The sequence below is a fragment of the Marmota marmota genome, unplaced genomic scaffold (genome assembly GCF_001458135.2).
Source record: "Marmota marmota marmota unplaced genomic scaffold, marMar, whole genome shotgun sequence".
Classification (NCBI taxonomy): domain Eukaryota; kingdom Metazoa; phylum Chordata; class Mammalia; order Rodentia; family Sciuridae; genus Marmota; species Marmota marmota.
The window spans coordinates 31,713,996-31,739,489 of record NW_026000240.1 but is presented as its reverse complement, the minus strand read 5'-3'; the positions used below and the strand labels follow the sequence as shown (position 1 = coordinate 31,739,489).

At 38.1% G+C, this 25,494-nt stretch overlaps 1 protein-coding gene across 15 annotated transcripts in view; it reads left to right on the top strand.

Annotated features, from left to right (window-relative positions):
- Nek11 (NIMA related kinase 11) overlaps nt 1–25,494 on the top strand; it is a 312,014-nt gene that overhangs the window by 250,390 nt on the left and 36,130 nt on the right. Inside the window, exon 16 of one of the 15 annotated variants that reach the window (XM_048794340.1) lies at nt 6,875–6,946. The exons of 11 other annotated variants lie outside the window; for them this stretch is intronic. In XM_048794340.1, coding sequence (XP_048650297.1) covers nt 6,875–6,946 — 72 coding nt within the window. Of the gene's footprint in view, nt 1–1,539; nt 1,553–6,874; nt 6,947–25,494 lie in introns of those variants that run through there. 3 more of the 15 variants (XM_048794351.1, XM_048794345.1, XM_048794350.1) reach the window with 3 other exon arrangements.

Here is a 25,494-nt window from a genome sequence, read left to right as displayed (position 1 = left end):
GCTAGCATCATTCTGAACAGAGAAAAATTGAAGGCATTCCCTCTAAAATCTGGAACAAGACAGGTATGCCCTCTCTCACCACTTCTGTTCAACATAGTTCTTGAAACACTGGCCAGAGCAATTAGACAGATGAAAGAAATTAAAGGCATAAAAATAGGAAAAGAAGAACTTAAATTATCACTATTTGCAGATGACATGATTCTATACCTAGCAGACCCAAAAGGGTCTACAAAGATACTATTAGAGCTAATAAATGAATTCAGCAAAGTGGCAGGATATAAGATCAACACGCATAAATCAAAGGCATTCCTGTACATCAGGGACAAATCCTCTGAAATGGAAATGAGGACAACCACTCCATTCACAATATCCTCAAAAAAAATAAATAAAATACTTGGGAATCAACCTAACAAAAGAGGTGAAAGACTTATACAATGAAAACTACAGAACCCTAAAGAGAGAAATAGAAGAAGATCTTAGAAGATGGAAAAATATACCCTGTTCATGGATAGGCAGAACTAACAACATCAAAATGGTGATATTACCCAAAGTTCTCTATAGGTTTAATGCAATGCCAATCAAAATTCCATTGCTTTTAAACCTGTGGTGAGGCAGAACATCGTGGTGGGGAGCACATGATGGAGCAAAGCTGCTCAGCTTATGGTGGCTAGGAAGATAAGAGAGAGGGAGAGAGGGAGGGAGGGAGAGAAAGAGAGAGGGAGGGGAAGGGATTGGGGACAGGATATATACAAGGACAAGGACACGCCCTCAGTACCCTACTTCCTTCAAGTAGAACTCACCTCCTAAGGTTTCCACCACCTCTCTCAATAGCACCACCAATTGGAAACTGAGCCTTGAATTCATGACCTATTGGAGGACAACCCAGATCAAAACTATATGTTCACACTGTGGACAGAAAATACAGGGATGCAAAGAAGAACGATGACCGACACTTGTCCCTAGAGAGATCATAATGTTAAAAAAAGTACAAAATTTAAGTGTAAATTAAATTTACACTTGTAAATTTAATTTACAGTGGTTATGTAATATGAAATGATGGTTAACAGAAGTCCCCACATGGAACCGTGATCATATACCAAACAGAACAGATGGTGAGAGCTCTAAGGTCAGAAAGGGAAGTCAGAAGCCTTCTGGGAGTGTGGAAACTTGGCATTGATCTTCACAGAGGAATATGATTTGGAGAGGTAAATAGAATGGAGAAGAAGCTGGAGGTCAGCAGATTTGTAATCAATGACTTGGCTTCACTAATAAATGGCTTTCTGACCTTTGGCAAGTGATTTTTCCAAAATTCAGTTTCCTCCTCTGCAAAATAGAAATATTATTGTTGCAGCAGAATCTTTGGGAAGCAGATGCAGAGATGAAGGTTAATGTAGGAGGAGGGTTGTTGAGAGAGGGCTCGAGAGGCTGATACCTATAAAAAGGAGAGGGAAGGAAGAAGACTGGCCATGGGGGATTCAAGCTGTGATATGGATTCAGTGGGAGTTTCTATTGATCCTATTGATCCACTCTGAAGCTGAGTGGCCCTGCAGAACTGTCCTGCGTTGGGGTGAGAGAGTAAAAACCCAAGTCACTCAGACATTGGATGTAGGCCACCTCAGAAAAGGGGCTGTGACTGAGCAAGACTTTCATTTTAGCCACAGCTGAAATACCCAAAGGACTTATACAGTCCACCAGTGGTACCCCCAGCATCTGGGGACTAGCTGCAGGTTCTGCTTGTGATGAGTAAATGATGTAATGCATGTAAGTGATGGATATAGGAGGCAATTTAAAAGAAGAATCAAATAGACTTGGCACTCATTGCTAAGAAGTTAAGATAGCTTTTTTCCTCGCCAAAGGGAAGAGAAGGCAAGGAATGTATTTAGGAAATACTGATTATATCAGGTTGTGTTATTTTTTTAAAATTTATGAAAAATGTCAAACCTATAGAAAAGTTACAAGAATAGCATGATGAACAGTTATATATCTTTTACCTAGTTTACCAATTGATAACATTTTGCCATGTTTGTGTTGTTGTTGTTGTTGTTGTTATTAATGAGTCATTTGAGAACAGACTTTGTGCAACATGTTTTTCATCCTAAATATTTAAATGTGTGATTCTTAAGAACCAGGTCTTCTCTTATTTAACCACAGTACCATGATTAAATTTGGTAAATTTCACATAGGTATGCACTGTTGTGAAATGCTCCAACCCATATTCAAATTTCTTTCATTATCTCCATAACACCCGTAATAGCAGTTGTTTTTATGATCTGAGACACAAGCCAGGAATATATGTGGCACTCAGTGGTGGTATTCCTTTGTTCATTTATTCTGGAATAGTTCTTCAGTCATTCTTTGTCTTTCATGAAGTTGATATTTTGAAGACTCTAGGCAGCTATTTTCTAAGATGCCCCTCATTTGGGGTTTGTCTTGTATTTCCTCATCATTAAATCCAGGCAATACATTTTATATTTTATGGTGTTATATGCAAACAATGCTGTGTATTCTTCTAAAATTTAAAAATTTCATTCTGGAAGGTTTCAGACATATACAAAAGTGTTCAAAATCGTATAATTAACCCATGGTCAGTCCTGTTTTTCTATGCTTCACCTGTTCTCTGATATTACTTTAAAGAAAGTTCTGTTTATCATATCCTTTATCCATTATTATTTCAGTAAATATGCAAATATGCTTCTTGACATTTCCTCTGATGTCCATTAAACATCTCAAATTCCAGATGTACAAAACTAAACTGAACTTTACTTGCACACCTCTCTATTACAGAGGCTTCTCGTATCTTTATATAAGCCAAGGCAAGACTAGATAAGAACCCATGTTCTGGGTCAGTAGTCAGTGCCTTTCCAGGCTTATTGGTGTTGGTGGTTTAGAGTACAGTCATTTCCTATTGTAAGAAAGTGAGGCTCTGTGAGGAAGCTGGGGAGCAACACATATGGGGATCATACTTCCATTCTTCATCAAGTTCACTCAGCGGGCGCACTCTGGGGCTTTGTAGATGCAGTATTAGGCATCGAGCAGACCCTAGCACAGTGGTCAGAGGGAAGGTGCAGCTGACTGCTGGGATATATACACACTAGCATGTGTCCTTGTGTCTTTGTGCCCAGATTTCTTATCTGTAAAGTGGGACTAATAATGGTTCCTACTTCACAGGGTTGTTTTTAGGGTGAGTTAAAATAATGTGTGAAATGCACTAAGCAGGGTTTATATCACATAGTAAATGCTTAATAAATATCAATAATTTATAATAAATGCTTAATATCTGCAGCTGCTTCCTTTCAAAAAACTCCAAGCCAAACATCTGAAGGTGTTGCTATGTGTTAGTTGCTAGGAGAAGTTTTATACCCGAGGGTATCTGTGAGTAAAGAAGCTGTTTGTGAAGACACTTATACAGTAATTTTTAGCATGCAAAAAAAAATAAGTGGCATGCTAGTTCTGGGAAAATATCAAAAAGTTATTAAATATAAAAGCCAACCATTTATCATCCTCCAACACTTGGCTCCCTGCCATGGCCACTTCTTATTCCTAATGGGGAGACCACTCCACAAATGGATGTCCCTGCTGGGGCATGGGAAGCACTTAGTTCTCCAGCTGCTAGGTGGTCGAGAAATACAAGAAATACAAGAAATCAGTGTTGACTTCCTTCCTGACTGAGTAGTTTTCATGTACATTAAAAGATAAATTGCTGCTTAAAGATCAGTGGATGGATAAGTGGATGGTTGGATGAATGGATAGATGGACAGATGGATGGGTCTCTGTGGTTTAACCGGCCTCTAGAAGTCTCTACTCTAAGGGCTTGGTTTCCGATTTTCTGTTGAGAAGAATTTTTTTTACCACCACAAGCTGGATTCAAATCCAGGCTTGGATCCAGGTCCCCACTGAGAGTAAGAAGGAAGCCCTGTGGAATGACAGCTGGGTAGCTCTCAGCTCTGGGGAGAGTAAGGGGCACACTGTCATCCATAGACTGATTTTTAACTCACACATGCCAAGTCAATGTATCATGCCATGAAGGGCTTGTTAAATCCAAATGGAAAGTTCCCTCCGCCTCAGCTTTACCCATCACGTGGTTTTGTTAGTTAGTGTCTCAGGCCTTACTGCTTAAAGTGTGCTCTATGACCAGCAGCACTAACATCACCTAGAAATTTTGTGAGAAACGTAGGCTCTTAGCCTCCTGATTCAGAATCTGCATTTTAATAAACTCTCTGGAGATTCATATACACATTAAAGTTGGAGAAGAGGGCTTCCACCTTAGGGAGGCATTTGTTGCCAAAGTGTGAACTGAAATCAGTCTTAATAAAATTCAGTACTACATAGGATAGATTTATATATTTGTGTTGTAAAGGCTCCAATATTTTAGGCTTTGAAAGACTTAACTTGTTTTCCATTTAAATAAGGAAGGTACTATTTATATATTTGCCTTTAAAACTTGCCTTTTTAGTTTTTAGTTCTGTGAATATTGGCAAAAGCATCACTTTTGTTTATGTAAAATATAAATTTAATAAAACTCACTCTTTTAGTATATGATTATATCAGTTTGACAAGTACTAATGGTTATATAACCACCAGCACAACAAAGATTATAGAGCAGTTCTTTCTTCCCTCAAAATCACTTGTGTTACCCCCTTTTAGTCACACACTGCCATCACACACTGCCCCAGCACCTTTGATCTGTTTCTATCCCTTTTGTTTTTCCTCTTCCAGAATGTCATATAAGTGGAATTATCATAGACCTCAGTTGTAACTGGATGGTCCTTGTGGTTATGTATCTAGATCTATGAATGGTCATGTGTTAGACCATTGTCACAAGAAGAATCAGGTTTTGAGTTCAAGACCCAGGTACCTCCTTAGCAGCTGTCCTTAAAGTTTCTGGCTCCATCAAGAGTCTGATGGTAAAAGAATTTGCTATCCAGAAAATTCTGAGGTTAAACTATTGGTTTCATTGGCAAGGACTTCTCAGGATTTTGCAATGACTGAGAGGTGTTGGTGCCTGGGAATAATGGGGGTGCTGTGGCCTTTACTGTCATGCTCAGTTGAGATTATTAGGGATTGGATCCACCACACCAAGACTCGGCCTGAGAGTGGGGAGCCATGGAGAAGGCCTGAGGGTCTAGGAAACTTCTGATCCCACTTTTCCAGTTTGAAATGAATGGTATGAAAAATATCTGGGTCGTGAGAAATTTTCTAATTACAGCAATAGAGTCTCCTTGAAGTAACACAACTCTGAATCATCTCTGCACTGTCATTTCACAGGAAAAACAAAATACTTGTCTGCAGGGATGCATGTCCTTGCCTTTACAATTACACATACAGTAGGATGCTTAAAACTGTCACAAAATTCAGTGTTTCTGTAGCCTTTGTGGTTGTTGTTTTTTAAGTGTTTTTTCCCTTTTATTTCATTTTGGATAGTTTCTATTGCTATGTCTTAAAATTCACTAGTATTTTTTCTTTCACATTGTCTTATCTGCTATTAATCCTATTCAATATGTTTATGTGTGTGTGTGTGCGCGCGCATGCACGTGAGCATACACATGCATTTATATATTTATTTTTAAATAGGCTATTTTAGAGCAGTGTTAGGTTCATAACAATTGAGTGGAATACTTATTGTATTTTTCATCTTGGACATTGTAGTTTTCATCTCTAAATATTTAACTTGAGTGTGTGTGTGTGTGTGTCTCAATATGTTCAATATTTTTTACACTAATTATTTGTTTCCTTGACATTGTGAATTTTGCCTTGTTTTGGTGTAGGATATTCTCGTATTCCAATAAGTAGCCTGGATCTTAATTTTAGGATTCAGTTACTTGGAAATAGTTTGTTACTTTGGGGATCTACATTTGAGCTTTGTTATGTGAAACTAGGGTAAAATTTAGGCTAAAGATGATTGTTTCTCACTACTAAGGCAAGACCCTTCTGTGTACTCCATCTAGGTCAGTGAATTATCAGGTTTACCAGATGGGCTGGAGTGAAGGAGTCAAGAGGCACCATTCTTGGTCCTGTGTGGCTCTGAGTGCTATTCTCTCTAACCTTTTCAGGTCACCTTCCCTCACTTCAATAATTCCCTCACAAGCACATGCTGGTCTCTGTTTGGCTGAATCACTACTGTATGTTGCCTATACATAAGTTTATTGGTTTGTTTTTTTTTAAAGTATTTTGAACTTGTTTTTGTTTTTATTACTTTTGTTTACTAATTATGCAGCCTGTTTTCATGGGCTCAAAGTCAAATGTACAAGAAAAACTTATTCAAGGAAAACTAGCTTCTATCTTTGATCCCTTACCCTCTTCCCTTCCTTTCATTTTTACAGCTGAATGGGCATAGCAGAACAAAGCTGCTCACCTTCTGGTGACCAGGAAGCCAAGAGGAAGCAGCAGAGGGTGGGAGCTCCCACCCCCAAGGACCCACTCCCTTCCACTGGGTCCTACCCGCCTATAGTTTCCACTACCTTCTAATAGTCCATTCAAATTATAAATTCATCAGTAACTAATCTACCAATGAAGTCAGGGCCCTCATGATCCAGTCATTTCCTAAAAGCTCCACCTCTGAACCATGCTAAATTGGGGACCAAGTACTGAACACATGAACCTCTGGGGACATTTCAGATCCAAACCATAATAATTCCCGAAGGGCATTGCTTCCCCTATAAGTAGGCATTTCATATATTGTCTTTACTGAGGAAGATGAGAAGCTGAGGGAGACAATGAGTAGAGCAGAAGTTGGGGATCAGGAGGAGGAAGGGGGAGGGAAAGGGGAGGTGCTGGGGAATGAAATTGACCAAATTATGTGTATGGATAAATATATCACAATGAATCCCCCTACTGTGTAGAATCACAATACACTAATACATTTTCTTTTTAAAAGATGAGAAGCTGTCTACATCCCTGGTATGTTTACCAGGCTACTCTCATCAACTTGACTGTCCAAATATGGTTGGTAAGTGCATGCTGCTTATGATGCTCAAAACTGGTTTCTATATTTTCTTTTGTGACATAGCCAGATGGCACTAGATAATTGTGTCTGCAAAGCCTCCTTGATTTGACTGCAGAGCTTTTGCTGAGTGCTGTAAGGCTGGGGTGAGTTCCTGGCAATTTCATTGTTGAACTTCCATGTCAGCTATTCGAGAGGTCTTGTCAGGGTCAGAAAATAGTCATGGCAGAGTGCTGTGATAAAGGCTAAGTAAACTATTTAAAGGCTGCAGAAGGTCCAAGGAGGTTTGACCTCAGTGTTACTGAGGTCAACTGGTTGAGCCTTGGGTAGCTGGCTTACAGGTTCTGAGATTTTTTTCCTTTCACTTTCAGTCACAAAAAAGACTTTGCCCAAGGGAGGTTAAATTGAAGATGAGAAATCTATGTCCTTTATTGTCCTTCTCATTAACTTGATACACAGTTCATGGCACAGAGGTAATTACTTATAAAAATGATGGTGGAGCACTACATTTGCTAGAAAGTTCAAAATCAAAGCATCCCAAGGTTTGATAGTATCAGCTCAGATTCTTAACCAAACCAAAGCCATTGCAATGTTTATATGGAGGGAAGCTTGCTTTCAATGCTTTTATTCTCTGTGCAGGGAATGTGCTAAGCCAGACACCTTCTGCTGCATGTGATTCTCACCTTATACTTGTGACATGGACAGGATTCCCTGTTTTGTATATAAAGATGTTGTACTTCAAGTAAGCTACAAAAGCTTCCCACTGTCAGCAACTAGTAAGTAGCAAGGCTACATTTCAAATAGAAGTCTGGACAATTCTGATTAAAAGCCAGTGCTGATAAGCCTTGCCAGGGTGAAATGGGGACAGTGAGAGCTGACTGACCCAAAAGCCTAGGATACATTAAGAACTCTTCAGGAGCCTTGTAACTCTGCAAGGTATTTATGTATCCAACATTATACTCTAGAACCTACTTGGTCTCATTTGGTAGTAATAAGTGCATGCCAAACCCACTAGAAATAAAGAATCTGTGGTACAGAGAGGTTAAGTGAAACACCCAAGTTGGCATCTGAGACTGGTCTCTCTGCTCTCAAATTTTACGCCCTTTCACATGCTTTTCTGTGTTGGAGATATTTGACATCAGTATTTTGACAGCATCTCGTTCATTCAGTCCAGGCACCTCCTTTGTCAAACTAAGAACTTGCTGTTTTCAAATTTCTAAGTGTTAGGAATAAAGCTTGTTTTCACTGATTGAAATTACCCTTCAATGGAGAAACAGAAGAAGTTATGCTTCTTTCCTTGTCTTCTTTCCAAAAATCACTGAAGAAGTGTTAGGTATACCTCTAACATTCTCTTTCTTTAATAAAAGGTCAGTATCAGGGAGCTCTTCTGAAGGAAGAGCTGATTGAAACCAGCACTTCAATTTCAAAACAATAAAAACTTATACATAAGTAAGGCTTGGTAACCAGCGAATAAGAGCTCCCTGTCCAAACAGCAGCAGTCTTAAATTTACATGGATCATTTAAGAGGTCCTTTAAAGAACAAATCAAACGTCTTGCTCAGTTATCTCAAGGTCTGTAATCAATTAATTGCACTTCTTGAGTCTGTTGTATATGAGGCATTGCACTATGAGGCACACAACAAAAAGACACCTTATAATCTAACTAGGGAGAATGAACAACTGAACGTGTGATTCACAAGATTGGGGTCAATGCCAAGCCCCACTTTAGTGAAGCCAGCACCCAGAAATTCAGAGAAAGAGCCCATTTTTTCCAAAGAGATGCACTTTCAGATGACCACTTCTCCCTGATGTGGACCTTTTGTGTCTGTTTCCCTGCTCTGTGAGTGACTTAACCCCTTTCTGTGAAGGCAAAATTTAGCCACATAACCCACATGTCAGCCAGCTTGTCCCTGTACCCACAGGTCTAGGCAACTTTGGCTCAAACTTCAACCATGCCCCCATGGTAGTTCAAAGCTCTTCTTGAGACTTTGGCAAATTCCCGGGTGTTGTGATGATCTCATCCTCTGGGCTTTTGTCTCTATTATCCCTATTCTATATCATATTGATCAAGAGTGAAAATCTAGCCTCTTTATTCATTTTCCCTAATACACTGATTCAACCAAATCTTCTGTGAGAGCACTCGACTTTTCTAAAGATTTGGAAGCTGGTGCAAAGGCTTCATGTCATAAGGACATAAACAATTTCAAATTAATCATTAAGCATCCCTGCTCTTAAAAAAAAAAAAAATTGTTCTTTAGCTATCCATTGCAGAAAGATTCATTGGAATGCCAGCTCTGAGATGATTTTCATGTGAAAACTTCCTAGGCAGGACTGGCTCTCTGGATTCATATATGTAGGGGTAGAAAGCAGGACTGGGTAGAGAGGAGTGGGCTGTGTATGACCTCAGCAAGGCCTGGTCACCAGGTTGATATGTACCGAAGCTGGGACAGCCTGTAGGTCTGTTGCAAGTTGGCTCAAGGAGGCTGAGCTTGAGAGCCCTGTGTACAGGAAGTCATGTGAGCTCTGGTAAAGCAGATCTTGAATGGAATTGAGACAATTTTCCAAGAGACCTGATGGCCAAGAGCTGTCTCCCAGTGTCACTTCAAGTAGCCAAAGAATGAGATTTCTCCTGAAGAATGGAGTTCATGCCCAGCTTCATTCTGACATCTGTTTTCCCCTTGTTCTCACGGACACCTTAGCATTCTTTCACTCCATGGGCTTTTGCTGATGAATAGACCTTTATTCTATTTATTTATTAATTAATTTATTTATTTATTTATTTATTTATTTATATGCGGTGCTGAGAATCGAATTTGGTGCCTCACACATATTCTAGGCAAACACTCTACCACTGAGATATACGGCCAGCCCCATTTATTAATTCTTGGTATTATTCCTGAGCCATAGGAGACCTATAGAATTGTTTCCCCTGTTTTCTTCTAGTAGTTGCAAATTTTCTGGTCTTATACCTAAGTCTTTGATCCATTTTCAGTTGACTTTTACACAGGGTAAGAGGGATCTAGTTGACTAGTTTTCCCAGCACCATTTATTAAAGAAGCTGTCTTCTCTATGTTTTTGACACTTTTATCAAGACTGTAAGGGTTTTCAGTGTGTGTTCTATTCTATTCCATGGATCTACATGTCTGTTTTTATGTCAGCTCATGCTGTTTTTGTTACTATGGTTGTGCTATAATTTGCAGTCAGGTATTGTGATACCTCCAGCTTTGTTCTTTTTGCTCAATGTTGCTTTGCCTATTCTGGATCTTTTATTCTCCATTTTGAATTCTAGTACTACTTTTTCTAGATGTGTGAAGAATGTCATTAGTATTTTGATGGAGATTACATTGAATCTACAAACTTTTAGTACTATGGTCATTAAACACTATTAATGATGCTTTTTCATGAACATGGAAGATCTTTCCATCTTCTAATGTCTTCTTCAACTTCTCTTTTCAATGTTCTATAATATTCCTAGTAGGAGATCTCTTACCTCCTCAGATTTATTTCTGGTTATTAAAAAAAAAAAAACCTACTGTGCATGGAATTGTTTTCCTGCTTTCTTTCTCAGAGGATTCATCACTGATGTAGAGAAAAGCTATTGATTTTTCTATGATGGTTTTGTATCCTGCTCTTTTGCTGATTTGCTTATCAGCCCTAGAAGTCTTCTGGTGGAACCTTTAGGCTCTTCTAAGTTTAGGATCAGATCATCTGCAAATAGGGATTTCTTTCTCTTACCTAATAGCTTTAGCTAAAATTTCAAGTATTATAATAAATAGGAGTACTGAGAATAGAATCCTTGTCTTATTCCTAATTTAAGAGGAAATGTTTTCCATTTTCAGTATGATGTTGAGGGATTAGTCATATATAACCTTTAATATGTTGAGATAAATTCCTTCTATCGCTACCTTCTTCAGAGTTGTTATCTTTTTGTGTGTGTGTGGTGCTGGGGATTAGAACCCAGGGCCTTGTGCATGTGAGGTAAGCACTCTACCAACTGAGCTATATCCCCAGCCCCAGAGTTTTTAATCTTGAAGTGATATTTAATTTTGTCAAAGGCCTTTCCTGCATCTATTGAGATGATCATATAATTTTATAGTTTTATTTATGTGTATTATCTTATTGATTTGCATGTATTGAACTATCCTTTCATCCCTAGAATGAAACCAACTTGATGATGGTGTATGATCTTTTTGATGTATTGCTGAATTAGGTTTCCAAGTATTTTGTTAGTGATTTTTGCAATATATTAACATAGCTATTCAAATATTATTTGGAGTATCTGTATCTTGCCTGATGCTGAAAACCCTAATATCACCAGGTACCACAGGTTAAGCAGGAAGTCTCATGTTTATTGCTATATTTATTGAATCCTGACTAATAATTTTCAGTTGGCCAAATTTGAAAGAAAAACCATGCAACACAAGCCTTTTATTTCCTAGGCATGTAATGAACCATCATATCTGGGATCCCAATTCATCGGGCCTTAAAAAGAGGCAAATTCCTTCTGACAGTGAAGAATGAGGATGCTAACAAAGAAATAATCTAAACAAATATGATTTTGGATTTTGAGTTGTCCTTTGTTAAGCTTCTCTGGGTATAAAGGTCTATGTAGGCAAGTAATTCTTGTGCAACCTGAGTGTGTAAATGGAACAGCCTGAAGCACTCTCAGTGGGCACAGAATAATGAGCAAAACCTTAGGGGGAAAATGGAAAATAATGAACCATAGTATTTTCAAGTCCATCTGAAAGAGCAGATGTTTCTGTCTGGGTAGGACTGTAGCAGCCGGCATGTGCTTTGGTGTAACCAAGGAGTGTTCAACAGGTACAGAGGTCCCTGCCAAAAGGGACAAAAGAGTCAAGACCATGTTGTGGGAATGGGATCAAATTTGGCCATTTGGTCTGCTTCATAGCTAGCCCAGAGATCCTTATATGGAGCCCAGCTCCATGTGAGATTTCTTAAAAGACTACATTGTTATTCCTTGGCTAAAATGCCAAATAATTTCTGAGTCTTAAAAGCATTCCAAAAATGTTATCCCTTTCCCTGCCAAGGTGAAAAGGGCTGTGATTGCCACAAGATTGCTACTTGCCACAAGTCTTTCAGCATTCCAGATACCAAACAGTTGGTGCACTTTCATCTAATTCCAGAGCATTCTGATTTGTGCTTCTTCCGGGAAACTCAGTTCTGGAGGAAATTTATAATGCCAGAAACACTGTGAGAAAAGCTGAGGTTTTCACTTTACCTTGGCATTCTCTACCTTATTCCAGGGAGATGCTTCCTTCTGGAAATTATGTTTTCCAGAATTTTCAGGTTCCTGCCTTAGAAACCATCTTGAACTCTTTTTCTGTCCAACATTCATCAAAATCCTGCTGCTAAGGTACCATATTAATAGATTTCTAGCAAAGAGATAGACACCACCCGTTTCTCTTCATCTTCTAAATCTCCTGCCTGGATCCACCCATTCCATGGCCATGAATATGTTTGAGAAGAGTGGTCACCTCTGCCCTCTTGTTCTCACCTCTAGTTTTTGTCCTGAATGTGTTTACAGCTCTTGCTGTAGACTTGCCTTACAGATGGCCAGACACAGCCACTGTCTGTTCATTGTCAAGTTCTAAACTATGCAATGTCGTCAGGACCTCCTCCTCCATATCACGGTGTTCTTTCTCTCTAGGCTTAGCATCTGGGAAGCAGTTTCTTCTGAGTAACTGGATGTTTTTAATCCTAGGCTTAGCATGGTGGGCATATTGACTATATTTTGTTCTTTGCTTTGGCCACCAGGAATCATATAATTAAATTTTCCTCTCCCCTCTAAGACTAGTTGTTAGAATTTCTCTGTACTTAATATAATATAATACTATTACTCTTAGATTATTGCTTTGCCAACTTTATTTTCTTTTCACACTGATTTTAATTAATTATCTTAATATTTTACACATCATCTATTTTTTTAGAATTCCTCAATGCTTTGTGAAATGAGAGGGTATAAATAAACAAGGTAGCAAATAAATAAATAGAAGAATTACATCATGGGGATTGAAAATGTTCACTGTCTCTCCCTTAATAAAAGCACCTCACCAGAACTCATCAGAAAAATCAAATGTATAAGTCTGTTTGGGCTGCCTTAACAAAATACTATAGACCCAGTGGCTTAATTAGCAGAAATTCATTTCTCACAGTTTTAGAAGTTCAAAGACCAAGATCAGGTGTTGGTAGGTTTGGTTTCTCCTAAGGGGCCTCTTCTCAGCATGTGTTTGGCTACCTGCTCACAGTGTCTTCACAGTGAGAAAAATGTCTTTTTCCCTATATACATGTGCATTACTGGTGTCTCTTTATGTGTCCAATTTACTTCCTATAAGGACACCAGTCAGTTTAGATTAAATCTCACCCTACAACCTTATTTTAATTTAATCACCTCTTTCAAATTCCACTCTTCAAATAAAGTCACTTTTGAGGTTCTCAGGCTTAGGTCTTCAACAGCATTTTTTTGGAGTGGTGAGACACAATTCAACCCATAATTTGAGGGGTTTTTTTATTGGTGGTATCAGGATTTTCTTATGGAACTTTTTCTCTCCTTGTTCAGAGGGATAGGTACGAGTCTCTAGAAACCACTTGCGCTTATTATAGTGGTGCCATCAAATGCCTCCCAAAGGGTCTCAATCTATGGAACAGAAACAAATGGCAGTGTTTGGTTTGTAGCTTTTGCATCACTTGTGACAGATAAAGAAGACAAGCCCAGTGCACTCCTATTGGGAATACTTGTCTACTCCTATGCCTAGATGCTGGGTTCTAGATGGTGCACGGTTCCTGACCTGCCAGCAGCACCTCCAACTGTGTCTTGACTACTGCTGATCCAAGACACTTGGCAAATTTCATACAGATCTTTCTCGGCATGGTTTTGCCATTGCCTAGAGTCTCTTTTAGGCACCCCAGTGCTAATGACCTCACTGTCATGTGAAGCTCAGCATAGAGAGAGGCTGGCAAGAGCATGCCCTCATTTGTTCTACCTGTCATCCAAATATGGAGTGAGAACTCAGCTTTCTAAACAGTACCTCTGTAAGTAAAATTGCCCAAATTCTTGACTCCAGCAGTTAGAGAGCAGGTCCTTTCATTGAAGCAGACAACCGAGTGAGCTTTCTAGGGAGACCAGAAGAGATCCGACACATTATCTAGGTCTCTTAGTATATGAATAACATTACATACATACAGAGTGTATTTTCCCAAGCAAGCCAGAGACAGTTCAGCCTCTGTTTGCACTATTGATTATGCTGTTGTGATGAAGCCTGCTCTAGTACTGGGGCACAGACCTATCTTGATGCCAGGCAGCATGGGCAGGAAGCTGAGCTCATATGTATCAGTCTTACATTATAATGTGTGCCCTCACCATCATCAGACCAGAAATGAGATGGGCATGAGGAATATCAGACAAGACAGGGGTGCTTCTGCTGTTGCGTGATCTCTGAAGAAAGAAGAAAGTGTTGTTTTTTACAGTATTTTATCAGCAGCTGTGCTCTGGTCTGTTGTGGGATGACCAGCACCCTGCCAGGATAGTTTCTTCCTCAGGAGGTGTGCGTTGCCTAGAAATGAAAAGTCTAAAATAATTAGTAAGAAATAGAGACAGAGACAGAAATTAGATAAAGTGGAGCACCTAACAGGTCTTCTAGTCCTGATAGAAGCTGGAACTGAACAACTGAAAAATGGCCCCTATTCTTTTCTTAAGGTAGAGTACATCAAAGGCAGCTATAAAGTTTCAGTGGGAGAAGTCTTGCTTGTTGGTGTGGCAGGAGTCTTACAGTAAACAGGTTGATTGGCATTTTGGCAAGCCACACCCATCTCCAAGAGGTTGTGTAGCTCCAGTGGGTCTCCCCATCTCTGATACTGTGCTGAACTTTGATGCAGCTTGGTAGGAATCACATGTGTTGGGCATTCTCAAACTCAGCATTGCTCCTGGGGGTTTCTCATACCAGACTTTCCTGCCTAATGGCTTCCACATCATTTTAGTTCACACACAGTTCACAGATGGCTCATGGATGGCTTCCAGCACTGATCCCAAGAAATTCTGACATTTCTTATAACAAAAATCCAATAATTGGCTAACTGAGTGTTGAAAGAAGCAGGGCAGATGAGAGGATGCAGCTCACACAGGGCAGCTATTGCCCTGGCCAGGGGTTTTGTTTCTTGTTCCAGTCATTGTTTCCTCCAGTAATATTCTGAAGGGTTCAAGATGTCTCCAGCCACTACAAGACTGCCATGCTTTCTGGTACTTGATTTCTACAAATCTGTCAAACACTCCAAGATCAGATAACTTCTGACTAGGGAAATCAAGATTTCGGCTACTACCACCACCACCATCATCACCCTTCTCCTTCTCCTCTTCTTTTTATATAGCAGTTATAGGTTCATAGCCATGCTGAGAAGAAAGTACAGGGATTTCCTATAAACCCTGTACCAACACGCACGTGCGCACACATACACACACACAAACACACTCACACACAGAGAGAGAGCGAGAGAACCTCCTTCATTATCTACATCTCCCACCAGAGTGATAGATTTGTTACAATTGGTGAACCTACACTGACACATCATGATCACCCAAAGTACATACATTACTATGGGGCCTATCTTTGGTATCATAAACTCTGTGGGTTCACCAAATATATAATGATATATATTATTACAGTATTATATAGAATAATTTCACTGCCCTAAAAATACTCTGGGCCCTGCCTGTTCATCCCTTTTTTATCTCCCACCCTGGAAACCACAGATTTTTTGACTGTTTCATTGTTCCTTTTCCAGAATATTATATAGTTGTAATGGTACAATATGTAGCTTTTCCAGATTGACTTCTTTCACTTAATAATATTGCAATCCTCTTGATCCACTTAAGGTACCTCCTTGTCTTTTTATGACTTGATAACAAATTTCTTTTTGGCACTGAATAAGTATTTAGTTTTTGGATGTATCACAATCAGTTCATGCATTCAAGGACTTTGTTTGCTTCCAGGTTTTGGTGACTATATATAAATCTGCTATGAACATCTATGTTCAGTTTTTTTGTGTGGACATATTTTCAACTCCTTTAGGTAAATGCCAAGAGCATGACTGCTGGATCATATGATAAAAATATATTTAGTTACCAAATTGTCTTCCAAAGTGACTAAACCATTTTACATTCTAACCAGCAACAAATTAATGTCCCCATTGTTCTAAATCCTCACCAGCACGTGGTGCTGTCAGTGTTCTGGATTTTGACCATCCTAATTGGAGGTATGGTGTTCTTTTAATTTGCATGTCCCTCATTATATATGATACAGAGTATCTTTGAATATGCTTATTTTCCAACTGTATATCTTTTTTGGAGAAGCATAAGTTTAAATCTTTGGCCCATTTTCTAATCAGGTTTTTTGTTTTCCTATTATTGAGTTTTGTAAGTTCTTTGTATATTTTGTGTACTAGTCCTTCATCACATTTGTCTTTTATAAATATTTTAAAATTTCTTCTTTGATTTATTTCATCAAAGTTTTCTAGTTTCTCATACAGATTTCAAGTATGTTTTGTTAGATTTATAACTTAAGTATGTAATCTTTGGAGAGTGTTAAATGGTTTTGTGGTTTTAATTTCAAATTACACTTGTTCATATAGGAAAGTGATTGATTAACTTTTGTATATTAACCTTGTATTTTCTGCAACTTAGCCTATAAGTGCTTATTAGTTCCACAAGTCTGTTGCCAATTTTTTTTTTTTTTTTTTTTTTTTTTGGTACTAGGGATTGAACACAGAGGCACCTAACCGCTGAGCAATACCCCCAGTCCTATTTATTTATTTATCTATCTATCTATCTATCTATCTATTTATTTATTGGAGGCAGGATCTTTCTAAGTTGCTTGGGCTGGCTAAGTTGCTGAGGCTGGCTTGAACTTGCAGTCCTCTTGTCTCATCCTTCCTAACTGCTGGGATTGCAGGCGTGAACCACCACACCCAGGTTTTTGTCAATTCTTTTGGATTTTAAACACTTAATTGTGTCATGATGACTTCCTGAACAGAGACAGTATTGTTTCTTCTCTCCCAACATGTATACATTTATTTTCTTTTCTTGTTTTACTACATTAGCTAGAACTTTCAGTATAGTTTTCGAAACGATTGCTAAGAAGGATCATTCATGCTTTGTATCTGATCTTAGTGGAAAATTCCGCTTCAAGTTTCTCACCATTAAGTATGATGTTAGCTGCAGTTTTATAGAAATTCCTTATCAATTTTGGAAAATTTCTCTCTATTCCTAGTTTACTGAGGGTTTTTTCATCAGTCTGTATTGAATTTTGCAAATGATTTTTCTGTATGAACATGATCAGGGGCTTTTTTTTTCATTTTTAGCCCACTGATGTGATGTATTACATCAACTAATTTTCAAATGTTGAACCAGTCCTTGTAACTGAAATTAATCTCACTTAGTTGCAATGCATAGTTCCTTTTATACATTTTTAGATTTTATTTGCTACTATTTTGCTGAGGATTTTTGCATCTGTGTTTATGAGAGATATTGGGTTTTAGTTTAATTTTCTTGTAGTGTCTTGTGTGATTTTCATATTAGGGCAATGCTGGTCTCATTTAAAATGCATTAGGAAGCATTGCCTTTGCTTCTATCATTTGAAGGAGATCATAGGGAATTGATATAATTTTTCTTTAAATGTTTGATAGAATTCACCATGAACCCATCTGGACCTGCTGCTCTCTCGACTTCTTTATCAGATATAGGATTATTCATATTATCTAATTCTTATGTGGATTTTCCAGCTTATATCTCAAGGAAGTGGCCCATTTCATTTAGGTCATGAAATTTGTGGTCATTGAGTTTTTTAGAGTGTTGCTTTATTATCCTTTTAATGTCCATTAAGGCTATAATGATGTCCCATCTTCATTTCAGATATTAGTAATGTATGTACTCCCTCTTTTTTTCTTAGTTAATCTGGCTAGAAGTTTATCAATCTTTCTGAGTTTTTTTTTTCTAAGAATCAGTTTATTTTGAATTTCTCTAATTAGTTCCTCTTTTGTTTCATTGACTTGGGCTAGAGGTGTAGTTCAGTAGTAGAACATTTGCCTAGTTTCATTGACTTCTACTCCTAATTTTTATTCTTTACTTCTGCTTACTTTGGATTTAATTTACTCTTCTTTTTCTGATTTCCTAAAGTTGTAACTTAGATTATTGATGTAATACCTTTCTTCTTTTTTAATATATGCATTGAATTTCCCCCTAAGCACTGTTTTTTCTGGATTCCACAATTGTGCCCCATCCCCACAACTGGGTCCCCTGGAAATTTTAATTCTCAGAGTTGTCCAACTGAGCCCCCAGCAGTTAATTAATTATAGTTTGTTTGCCTGCCTTGGCACTGGTCACAGTGGTAGTTTCCACTTGTGAGGGTGCTCTGGAAAACTATAACTCCATGTATTCACCTGTCTGTCTCTTCAGTATTGTGGTCAGCAGTTTGCCCTGTGTCCTTAACTCCCTCATGGAATCTAGAAGAGTTGTTGGTTTTTCTGCTCAGAGTTTACTTTATATGATGCTGTGATAACTTCTTTACACAGGAACCAAAACCAGAGTCTTCCACCTATCTTCCTATCCTGCACTTACCAGTATGGAATTAAAAATGACCTCCCAATTATATCATGTTCCAAGAATTTATGAACCAAACCCTCAATAAACAAGTACTATGGTTTGGATATAGTTTGTCCATGTCCCCCAAGAGTTTTTGTGTTGGAAGCTGGTATGGTGATGTTGAAAGGTGGTAGAGCTTTAAGAGATGGAGGCTAGGGCAAGGTGATTGGGTCACTGGAGGCTGGATGGAATAGGAAAGCAGAAGATAAATCTCCTCCCCTCCCCCGACATCTGCATATCATCATATATTCCCTCGCACACCCACTCCCATCCTGATCCTTCTGACCTAAGGACTTCACCAGCATCAATAAGAAGCCAGAACCATACTCGCAAGCCTCCAGAACTATGAGCTAAATAAATTACTTTTACTTATAAAATACTCAACCTCAGGTGTTTCATTATAGCAACAGAAAAGAGAGTAGTATAGCAAGTGTTACCTATTGTTGCCTTCAGTAACAGCTACTGACCCCCTGCTGTTTGCTTGCTGCTCTAGGGAATAGAGAAAGAAATAGAAAACACAATATTTATCTTTGAGAAACTGAAAGTTTACTTCATTTAAAAATATATTTATTCTCTAATTCTTCATCAAAAGGACTCAAAAATCAAGTTAATATTTGACATACATGAATAGCATGTTTTGCTGATCAGAGCTTAACCTAATACCTGAGAGCATATTTTTAATATATTTTATTTCAGATGCAATATTATAATTAGGCTAATAAGTTAATATACAGAAAGTGAAAATCAGAGAGAAAGTTTGGAAGTCAGTATACTGACCATAGTTGCTATAGCTGAGCTTGTAGTTTGGTTCTGAGTTTCCATGAAGCCAGATCAAACCAGGGAACTGGATACAATTCCTAGCTCTCATTATTAAGAATGTGAATGTGTTACAAGTTCTTCAGGGAAGACAGGCTTTATACATGGTGTCTTATAGAGAGCATACTGACTAAAATAATGTCTTTAATACTTCTGACCTATGATGAACTAAACTATGTAATCTTTCAGGGATCTAATTCCATTCATTGGCAAATCTTGGAATACCTAGAGAATTTATAATCTCTTGGTCTTAATTAGAAATAAATATTTGCTTCTCACTTAAAAAATAAATAAAAATATATGACCCTTGAAGAAGGAATAAGAACAAAACTGAAGGCAGACGTTGATTTAAACTCTCTAGGGCATAAATGACAGGAATGCCCCTGGCTGGCTTGTGAGTATACTTCTCTGCGTTCATGCATTAATAACTAATGTTTTGACTTTCCCTTTTTATGGTCAACTCCAAATCAAGGAGTGTTAAAATATGATCACCATTATTGATATTCTAAGAAAGGCAAGATACAAAATAACATCCATTAGTAACTCAATCTGAAGCCTCATCAGTCTTCAGTAATGGGTTCTGCTGGGTTGGTTTGCCCATTCTTCAGGTGGTAGGATCATGCATAATGGCCAGGCAAGTCTTAATGTTATAACATATGGAAGGGTTTCTTAAGTCACAACTGTCTAAAATATCTCCAGTGTATGCTGTTATAATCAACTTTGAACTCTGTCATGAAAGCAATTTAAGAATGCAGAAATGTATAGAAAAGAAATACTGATGGCTAAGTGAAGGAAGTCAAAGGGCAAAAGAGAAATGAGCACAATGAATTTTCACCCCTTCTTGAAGAACTGGGGATTATCCTTTTACAGTCTGATTTCTACAGTCCAGTCTAGACTCTTCACTTCCTTTTATGATATGCATTTTGCTTGTGATTTTTCAGTAGACCATGCTCTATTCTTGATGGGGATGAGCTATTCTTTGTATCAGAGTCCTTTTATAATTTTCAAAAGTTTTTTATATGTACCTGAGGCCTCTGGAGATTCAAATTAAATGCAATTGTTTTTTGTTTGTTTGTTTGTTTTGGTACTGAGGATTGAACCCAGGGGTGCTTAAGTACTGAGCCACATCCCCAGTCCTTTTTTACATTTTATTTAGACACAGAGTCTCTCTGAGTTACTAAGTGGCTTAAGTGCAATTGGTCTTTGTAACTCAGGCACCCTTTAATGCACTCTATAAAATGCTAGGTACTAGTTAATTTCCCCCATAATGCTTTCTGCTCTTTTTTTTTTTTAAAAAAAATATTTTTAGTTGTAGATGGACACAAAACATTTATTTTGTTTATTTAGTTTTTTTTTTTTTTTTAATTGTTGGGACTCTTGTTCCCTGGGTGAGTATTCTGCACACCATGGAACTGAGAAAGCCACTTTGAAATTTCAATTGAGAAAGAGAGCGAGGGGGAGAGGGAGAGGGAGAGAATGAATCTTTGGGAAAACTAAAGCAATGTAAGTTGAGCTCTAAAATTATTATTTTGATTGTTAGAAATTACTGGCATAAAAATTATTTCCTAGATCTGAGCTGGTGTGGACCTTCTACTCTCAGAGGCATGGATACCATAAAACTTCCCCTCCCCCTACCTGTAGTAGCTCAGGAAGATGTTCTTATAAACATAACTCAGACAATGAGGTTCCATTGCCCCTCAAAATTACACCAAGATTCTTCATAGACTAGGACATGTAAGTACAAAACAAAATATTTCTAATGTTGTTTTCCTTGACAGTATTGTCTGCCTAAATGGAAGAATGATTGATGAGCAAATTAAGTTAGGAAGTAAGTTATTTTGTCAGATAGTCTGAAGAATGTTGTAGAGAAAACTCCCCTTTCATTCAAGAATATAAGCAGAAAAAAAAATTGTTTTCAACAGTATATAGGCTTACCTGATTTCCTTGCTGCATTTTGTCCATAGAGTAATGATACTAAAATGGTTTAAACAGGTTTCTTTGGTTCTTTGCTGATTTTCAGCACAAAGATCAGATAATCAGTTAATAGCTGATGGATGAGTGAATTGATGAATGAATGAAATATGAGGTCCTATAAAAATGGGTTTTCTTCTTTATTGGATCCTGGAGTCTCCAAAAAGTTGCTCATGAATCTGTGACAATCAGCAGGCCCTTGTTTCTCCAAGGTGGATTGTTATTAGGCTTAGGGAAAATGGGCTCTAGGGGCAGTTTTTACATACCCGTAGGTTTGTTTTCCTTGGACATTTGGACATATGGAGGGTTGTTTTGAGGAATTGGGTTTTCATGTGAGGATGATGTTTTTATGAGACCCCTCATAGGTCTTAAAGACTTGTTCTTTAAGATAGGGAGAGATTTTGTAGACAGTCTCACTGATGAACAACATAGCTATTATCTTCTCAGGAGTTTATTTTTTAAAATAGTTTAAATCTCAGTTTTTCCTTCTTGTTTGCTTTTTACTTTTACTTTGTATATGACCCATATATTTTGAAACTTAAAAGTGAAAATCAATGTCAGAGGTGCTGGTATTCACACCTTTTCATTGTTAGCTGCAGTGGGATGTGTTTGTCAGCTGCTTCTGAACATCTGTAGGAAAGAGCACAATGTGTATCTGTACAGAGGAATGAAAAACATGAGGAAAGATGGGAATTATATAACAGCATAATATGGCATCCCAAGCAGTTTGCACCATCTAAAATGATGTTAAATGAGGATGTTTCATTTTTTAAAGCAGCTACTGTCGATACCCATGACAGAAGATTGGTAAATAAACTGTCCAGTTATTCTCTTCTAGCCCCCCAATCTATGCATCACAGATCTCATTCCTATGCCAAAATTAAGGGAAAAGAAGCTATCTATTGCCCCTGTTAGCTCTTTTTCTCCTTATGTAAACTTTACTCTGTACCAATGGGTTCCTGGGATCTCTCATCATTTATTTGTGTCCAGAACTGTGTCAACCCTGAGAGATTTGCAAGCCCAGGATGTTCAACCTTTATGGCTTACCAGACCTGTAGTTTTAGACAAATTATTTGAGCTTTTGGAGTGTCCGTTTCGTGATCTGCTCATAGTTCAATGCTATTTCTTTAAAGACACTTAGAATTTAATGAATGATTGTTCATCCAATTCTACCTCATTAGACGAAGCTTCTATAAACTGTAACAAGCAACACAAAGTCAAGCTGATCCCTTCTAATCTAGAATAAGGGCAAGAGTGATTCAACCAGTAGACTTAGGAACCCTAAGACACGAGTGCCTGTTCCAAAATAATTCAAATGGGAAACCTAAAGGTAGAGGCAGGAGAAGTGAACAAGACACAGGATGATTTTGTCCTCACTGGGTTCTAGACAAAGCAACACATCTGAAATTTTCATATTACTGTGTTTCCATATATGCGATTTTGCTACTGTAATCAAATACAAGTGAAATAATTTTAGCAATGTTTATAAGTAGGATTTTCACAACACTGTTGCTTTTTTTCCTACAAAAATAGCGGCATTTTAGTGCCAAGTGAGACTAAAGTCTCGCCCATGGGTTAACTTCTTCAACATTATACTTTTCTTAAAAATAGATTAACTAGCAGGGTTTTTTCTCCCACTCACTTGAAATGGTTTCAAGTGACATTATATTTACTTTTAAGTCCACTAAATTGGGAAATAAGTGTTAGTTGCCAAACCAACAATGCTGGCATTTATTCTTATAATGACACAATTTTCTTTTGTCTACCTGGGATTCTGGTTGCCAGGTTTTGTGATGTGTTTCTGTAGTCCCAGAACTTAGGAGGCTGAGGTAAGAGAACCATTTGCATACAGGAGTTCAAGAGGAACCTGGGGAACATAACAAGACTCCATCTAAAAAGAGAAAGAGAGAAAAAGAGAAAGAAAAAGAGAGAGAGAGACTGAGTTAAGACTGCAGAATTCTGTAACTACCATATCCCACCACCTCACATTCTATTTATAATATGTGCTATTATCATGAAGCAGGAGATAAGCATAGAAACTCACAGAACAACCATCAAGAATACTAGGTTCTTTGTTGTCTTACGCTTATTTCTGATATTCTAAACAATGACCTATAAGTGATTTAATATCAAATCATACAACACATTTATTTTTTAAAATCTTTTATGCTTAAAGAAAGTTATATCTTGGAAAGGTATCCTACCCAGCTTTCCTGGCCCATCTATCAATCAGGGTCCTGTTACAAGAAACTACATGAATTAACGTAATTGAGAGAATTTAGTATAGACATTTTAGGGAACGAAAAAGACAAAAAGGGAACACTGGATGTTATACGGTTTTAATGTATATGTACCCCAAAATTCATATGTTTGAATTTAATTACTAATGCAGTAGGGCCTTTGGGGGGTGAGTAAGTCTTGAGGGCTCTCATTAATGGGATTAGTTCCCTTATAGGGCTGGAGGGAAGTAGCCAGGCCCTTTGCCCTTCCACCCTTCTGCCATGTAAAAACATATGTATGGTACTGTTAATAAGAAACTGTCCCTCACCAGCCACTGAATCTTCTGGCTCCTTGATCTTAGACTTCCCAGCCTTCACAGCTATAAGCTATAAATGTCTGTTCTTTATAAATTATCCAGTCTCAGGTATTTTGTTATAGCAACACCAATGGACTAAAACACTAGAGTATCATGGAGTAGCAACTGCAGGACCAGCTAGTAGGCTGGGAGAATAAAAGGAAGGATTAGAAGTATTAACACTTCCAGGCCTAGGGGAAGTCCCTGTAGATCCTGGACTCAGACCCCTAAGGAGGAGGTGCTGCTTAGCTCCTGCTGATATCTCTAAATCTGGAGGAGGAGCCCAATAGAGTGGTACCCTCATTGTGGAAGAATGGGTACCAGCCAGCTTGTGCTAGTGCCTTTGAGGGGAACACTGAGGCTGGGTCTGTAAGCATTGGAGAAACTGCAAACAGGGTGTCATTGCTGTTGCAGGGAAAGTGTTGCCAGTGACCTTCACAGGGAACTCTGTAACTCCTAGTCTCCAACTAGCATCTCCTATTTCCAGTCTATCATAGAGGCTGGAAAGTAAAATTAGTTCATCAGAGTCTTTCTTGGGCTCAGCACCTCAAAGCAGAGTACAGAAGAATAGGTTTGGATTAGAGACAATAGCTTAAAAACTGGCACAGTTTGCTGGGCGCTAGGGCACACTTGTTATCCCAGAGGCTCAGGAGGTTGAGGCAGGAGGATTGTGAGTTCAAGGCCAACCTCAGCAACTTAGTGAGGCACTAAGCAACTCAGTGAGACCCTGTCAATGAATAAAATACAAAATTGGGCTGGGCATGTGGCTCAGTGGCCAAGTGCCCCTGAGTTCAATCGCCAGTACCCACCCCCCCCCAAAAAAAAACTGGCACAGCTTGCCTGCCCACCCCACACCAAAGGCATTCTTGGAACAGATTATGTTTCTGTGCTTCTTATTTTACCTGGAAACTTGAGCAATTCCTTTAGTATTGGTGGAAAAGAGTCTTGACATTCTATTGTCAGAACAAGCCTTTGTAAGTGCACATATGTATTTTCTTAAAATTATTTATTACTTTATATTCTCACTATTTAGGATCGAATACAACAGGAAAACAAGTTTCAAGTTAAATATAAAAAATATCAATAGACCATAACTTACAGTTCTCCTAAGGGGGAAAAACACAACACTGAAGAACATTTTACATTTTACTTTGTATTTAACTTCTTTTTAAAATTGCATGTATTGAATGTGTACAACATGTTTTGATATACTTACAATCAGGCAAATTAACAGATTGTCTCACAGTTATCTTTCTTTTTGTGTCTGTGGTAAAAGTACCTAAAATCTGCTTTTTTGTTGTTGTTCTTTTTTAAAAAAAAAAATTACCAGTGTAGAATGCAATATTATCAACTCTAGTCTGTATGTTGTACACTAGATCTTGAGAATTGTCGGGCATGGTAGAGAATGCTTGTAATCCCAGCCACTCAGGAGGCTGAGGCAGGAGGATCCCAAATTCAAAGCTAACCTCAGCAACTTAGTGAGGCCCTAAGGACTGAGTGAGACACTATCTCAAAGTTAATTTAAAAAAAAAAAAAAAAAAAA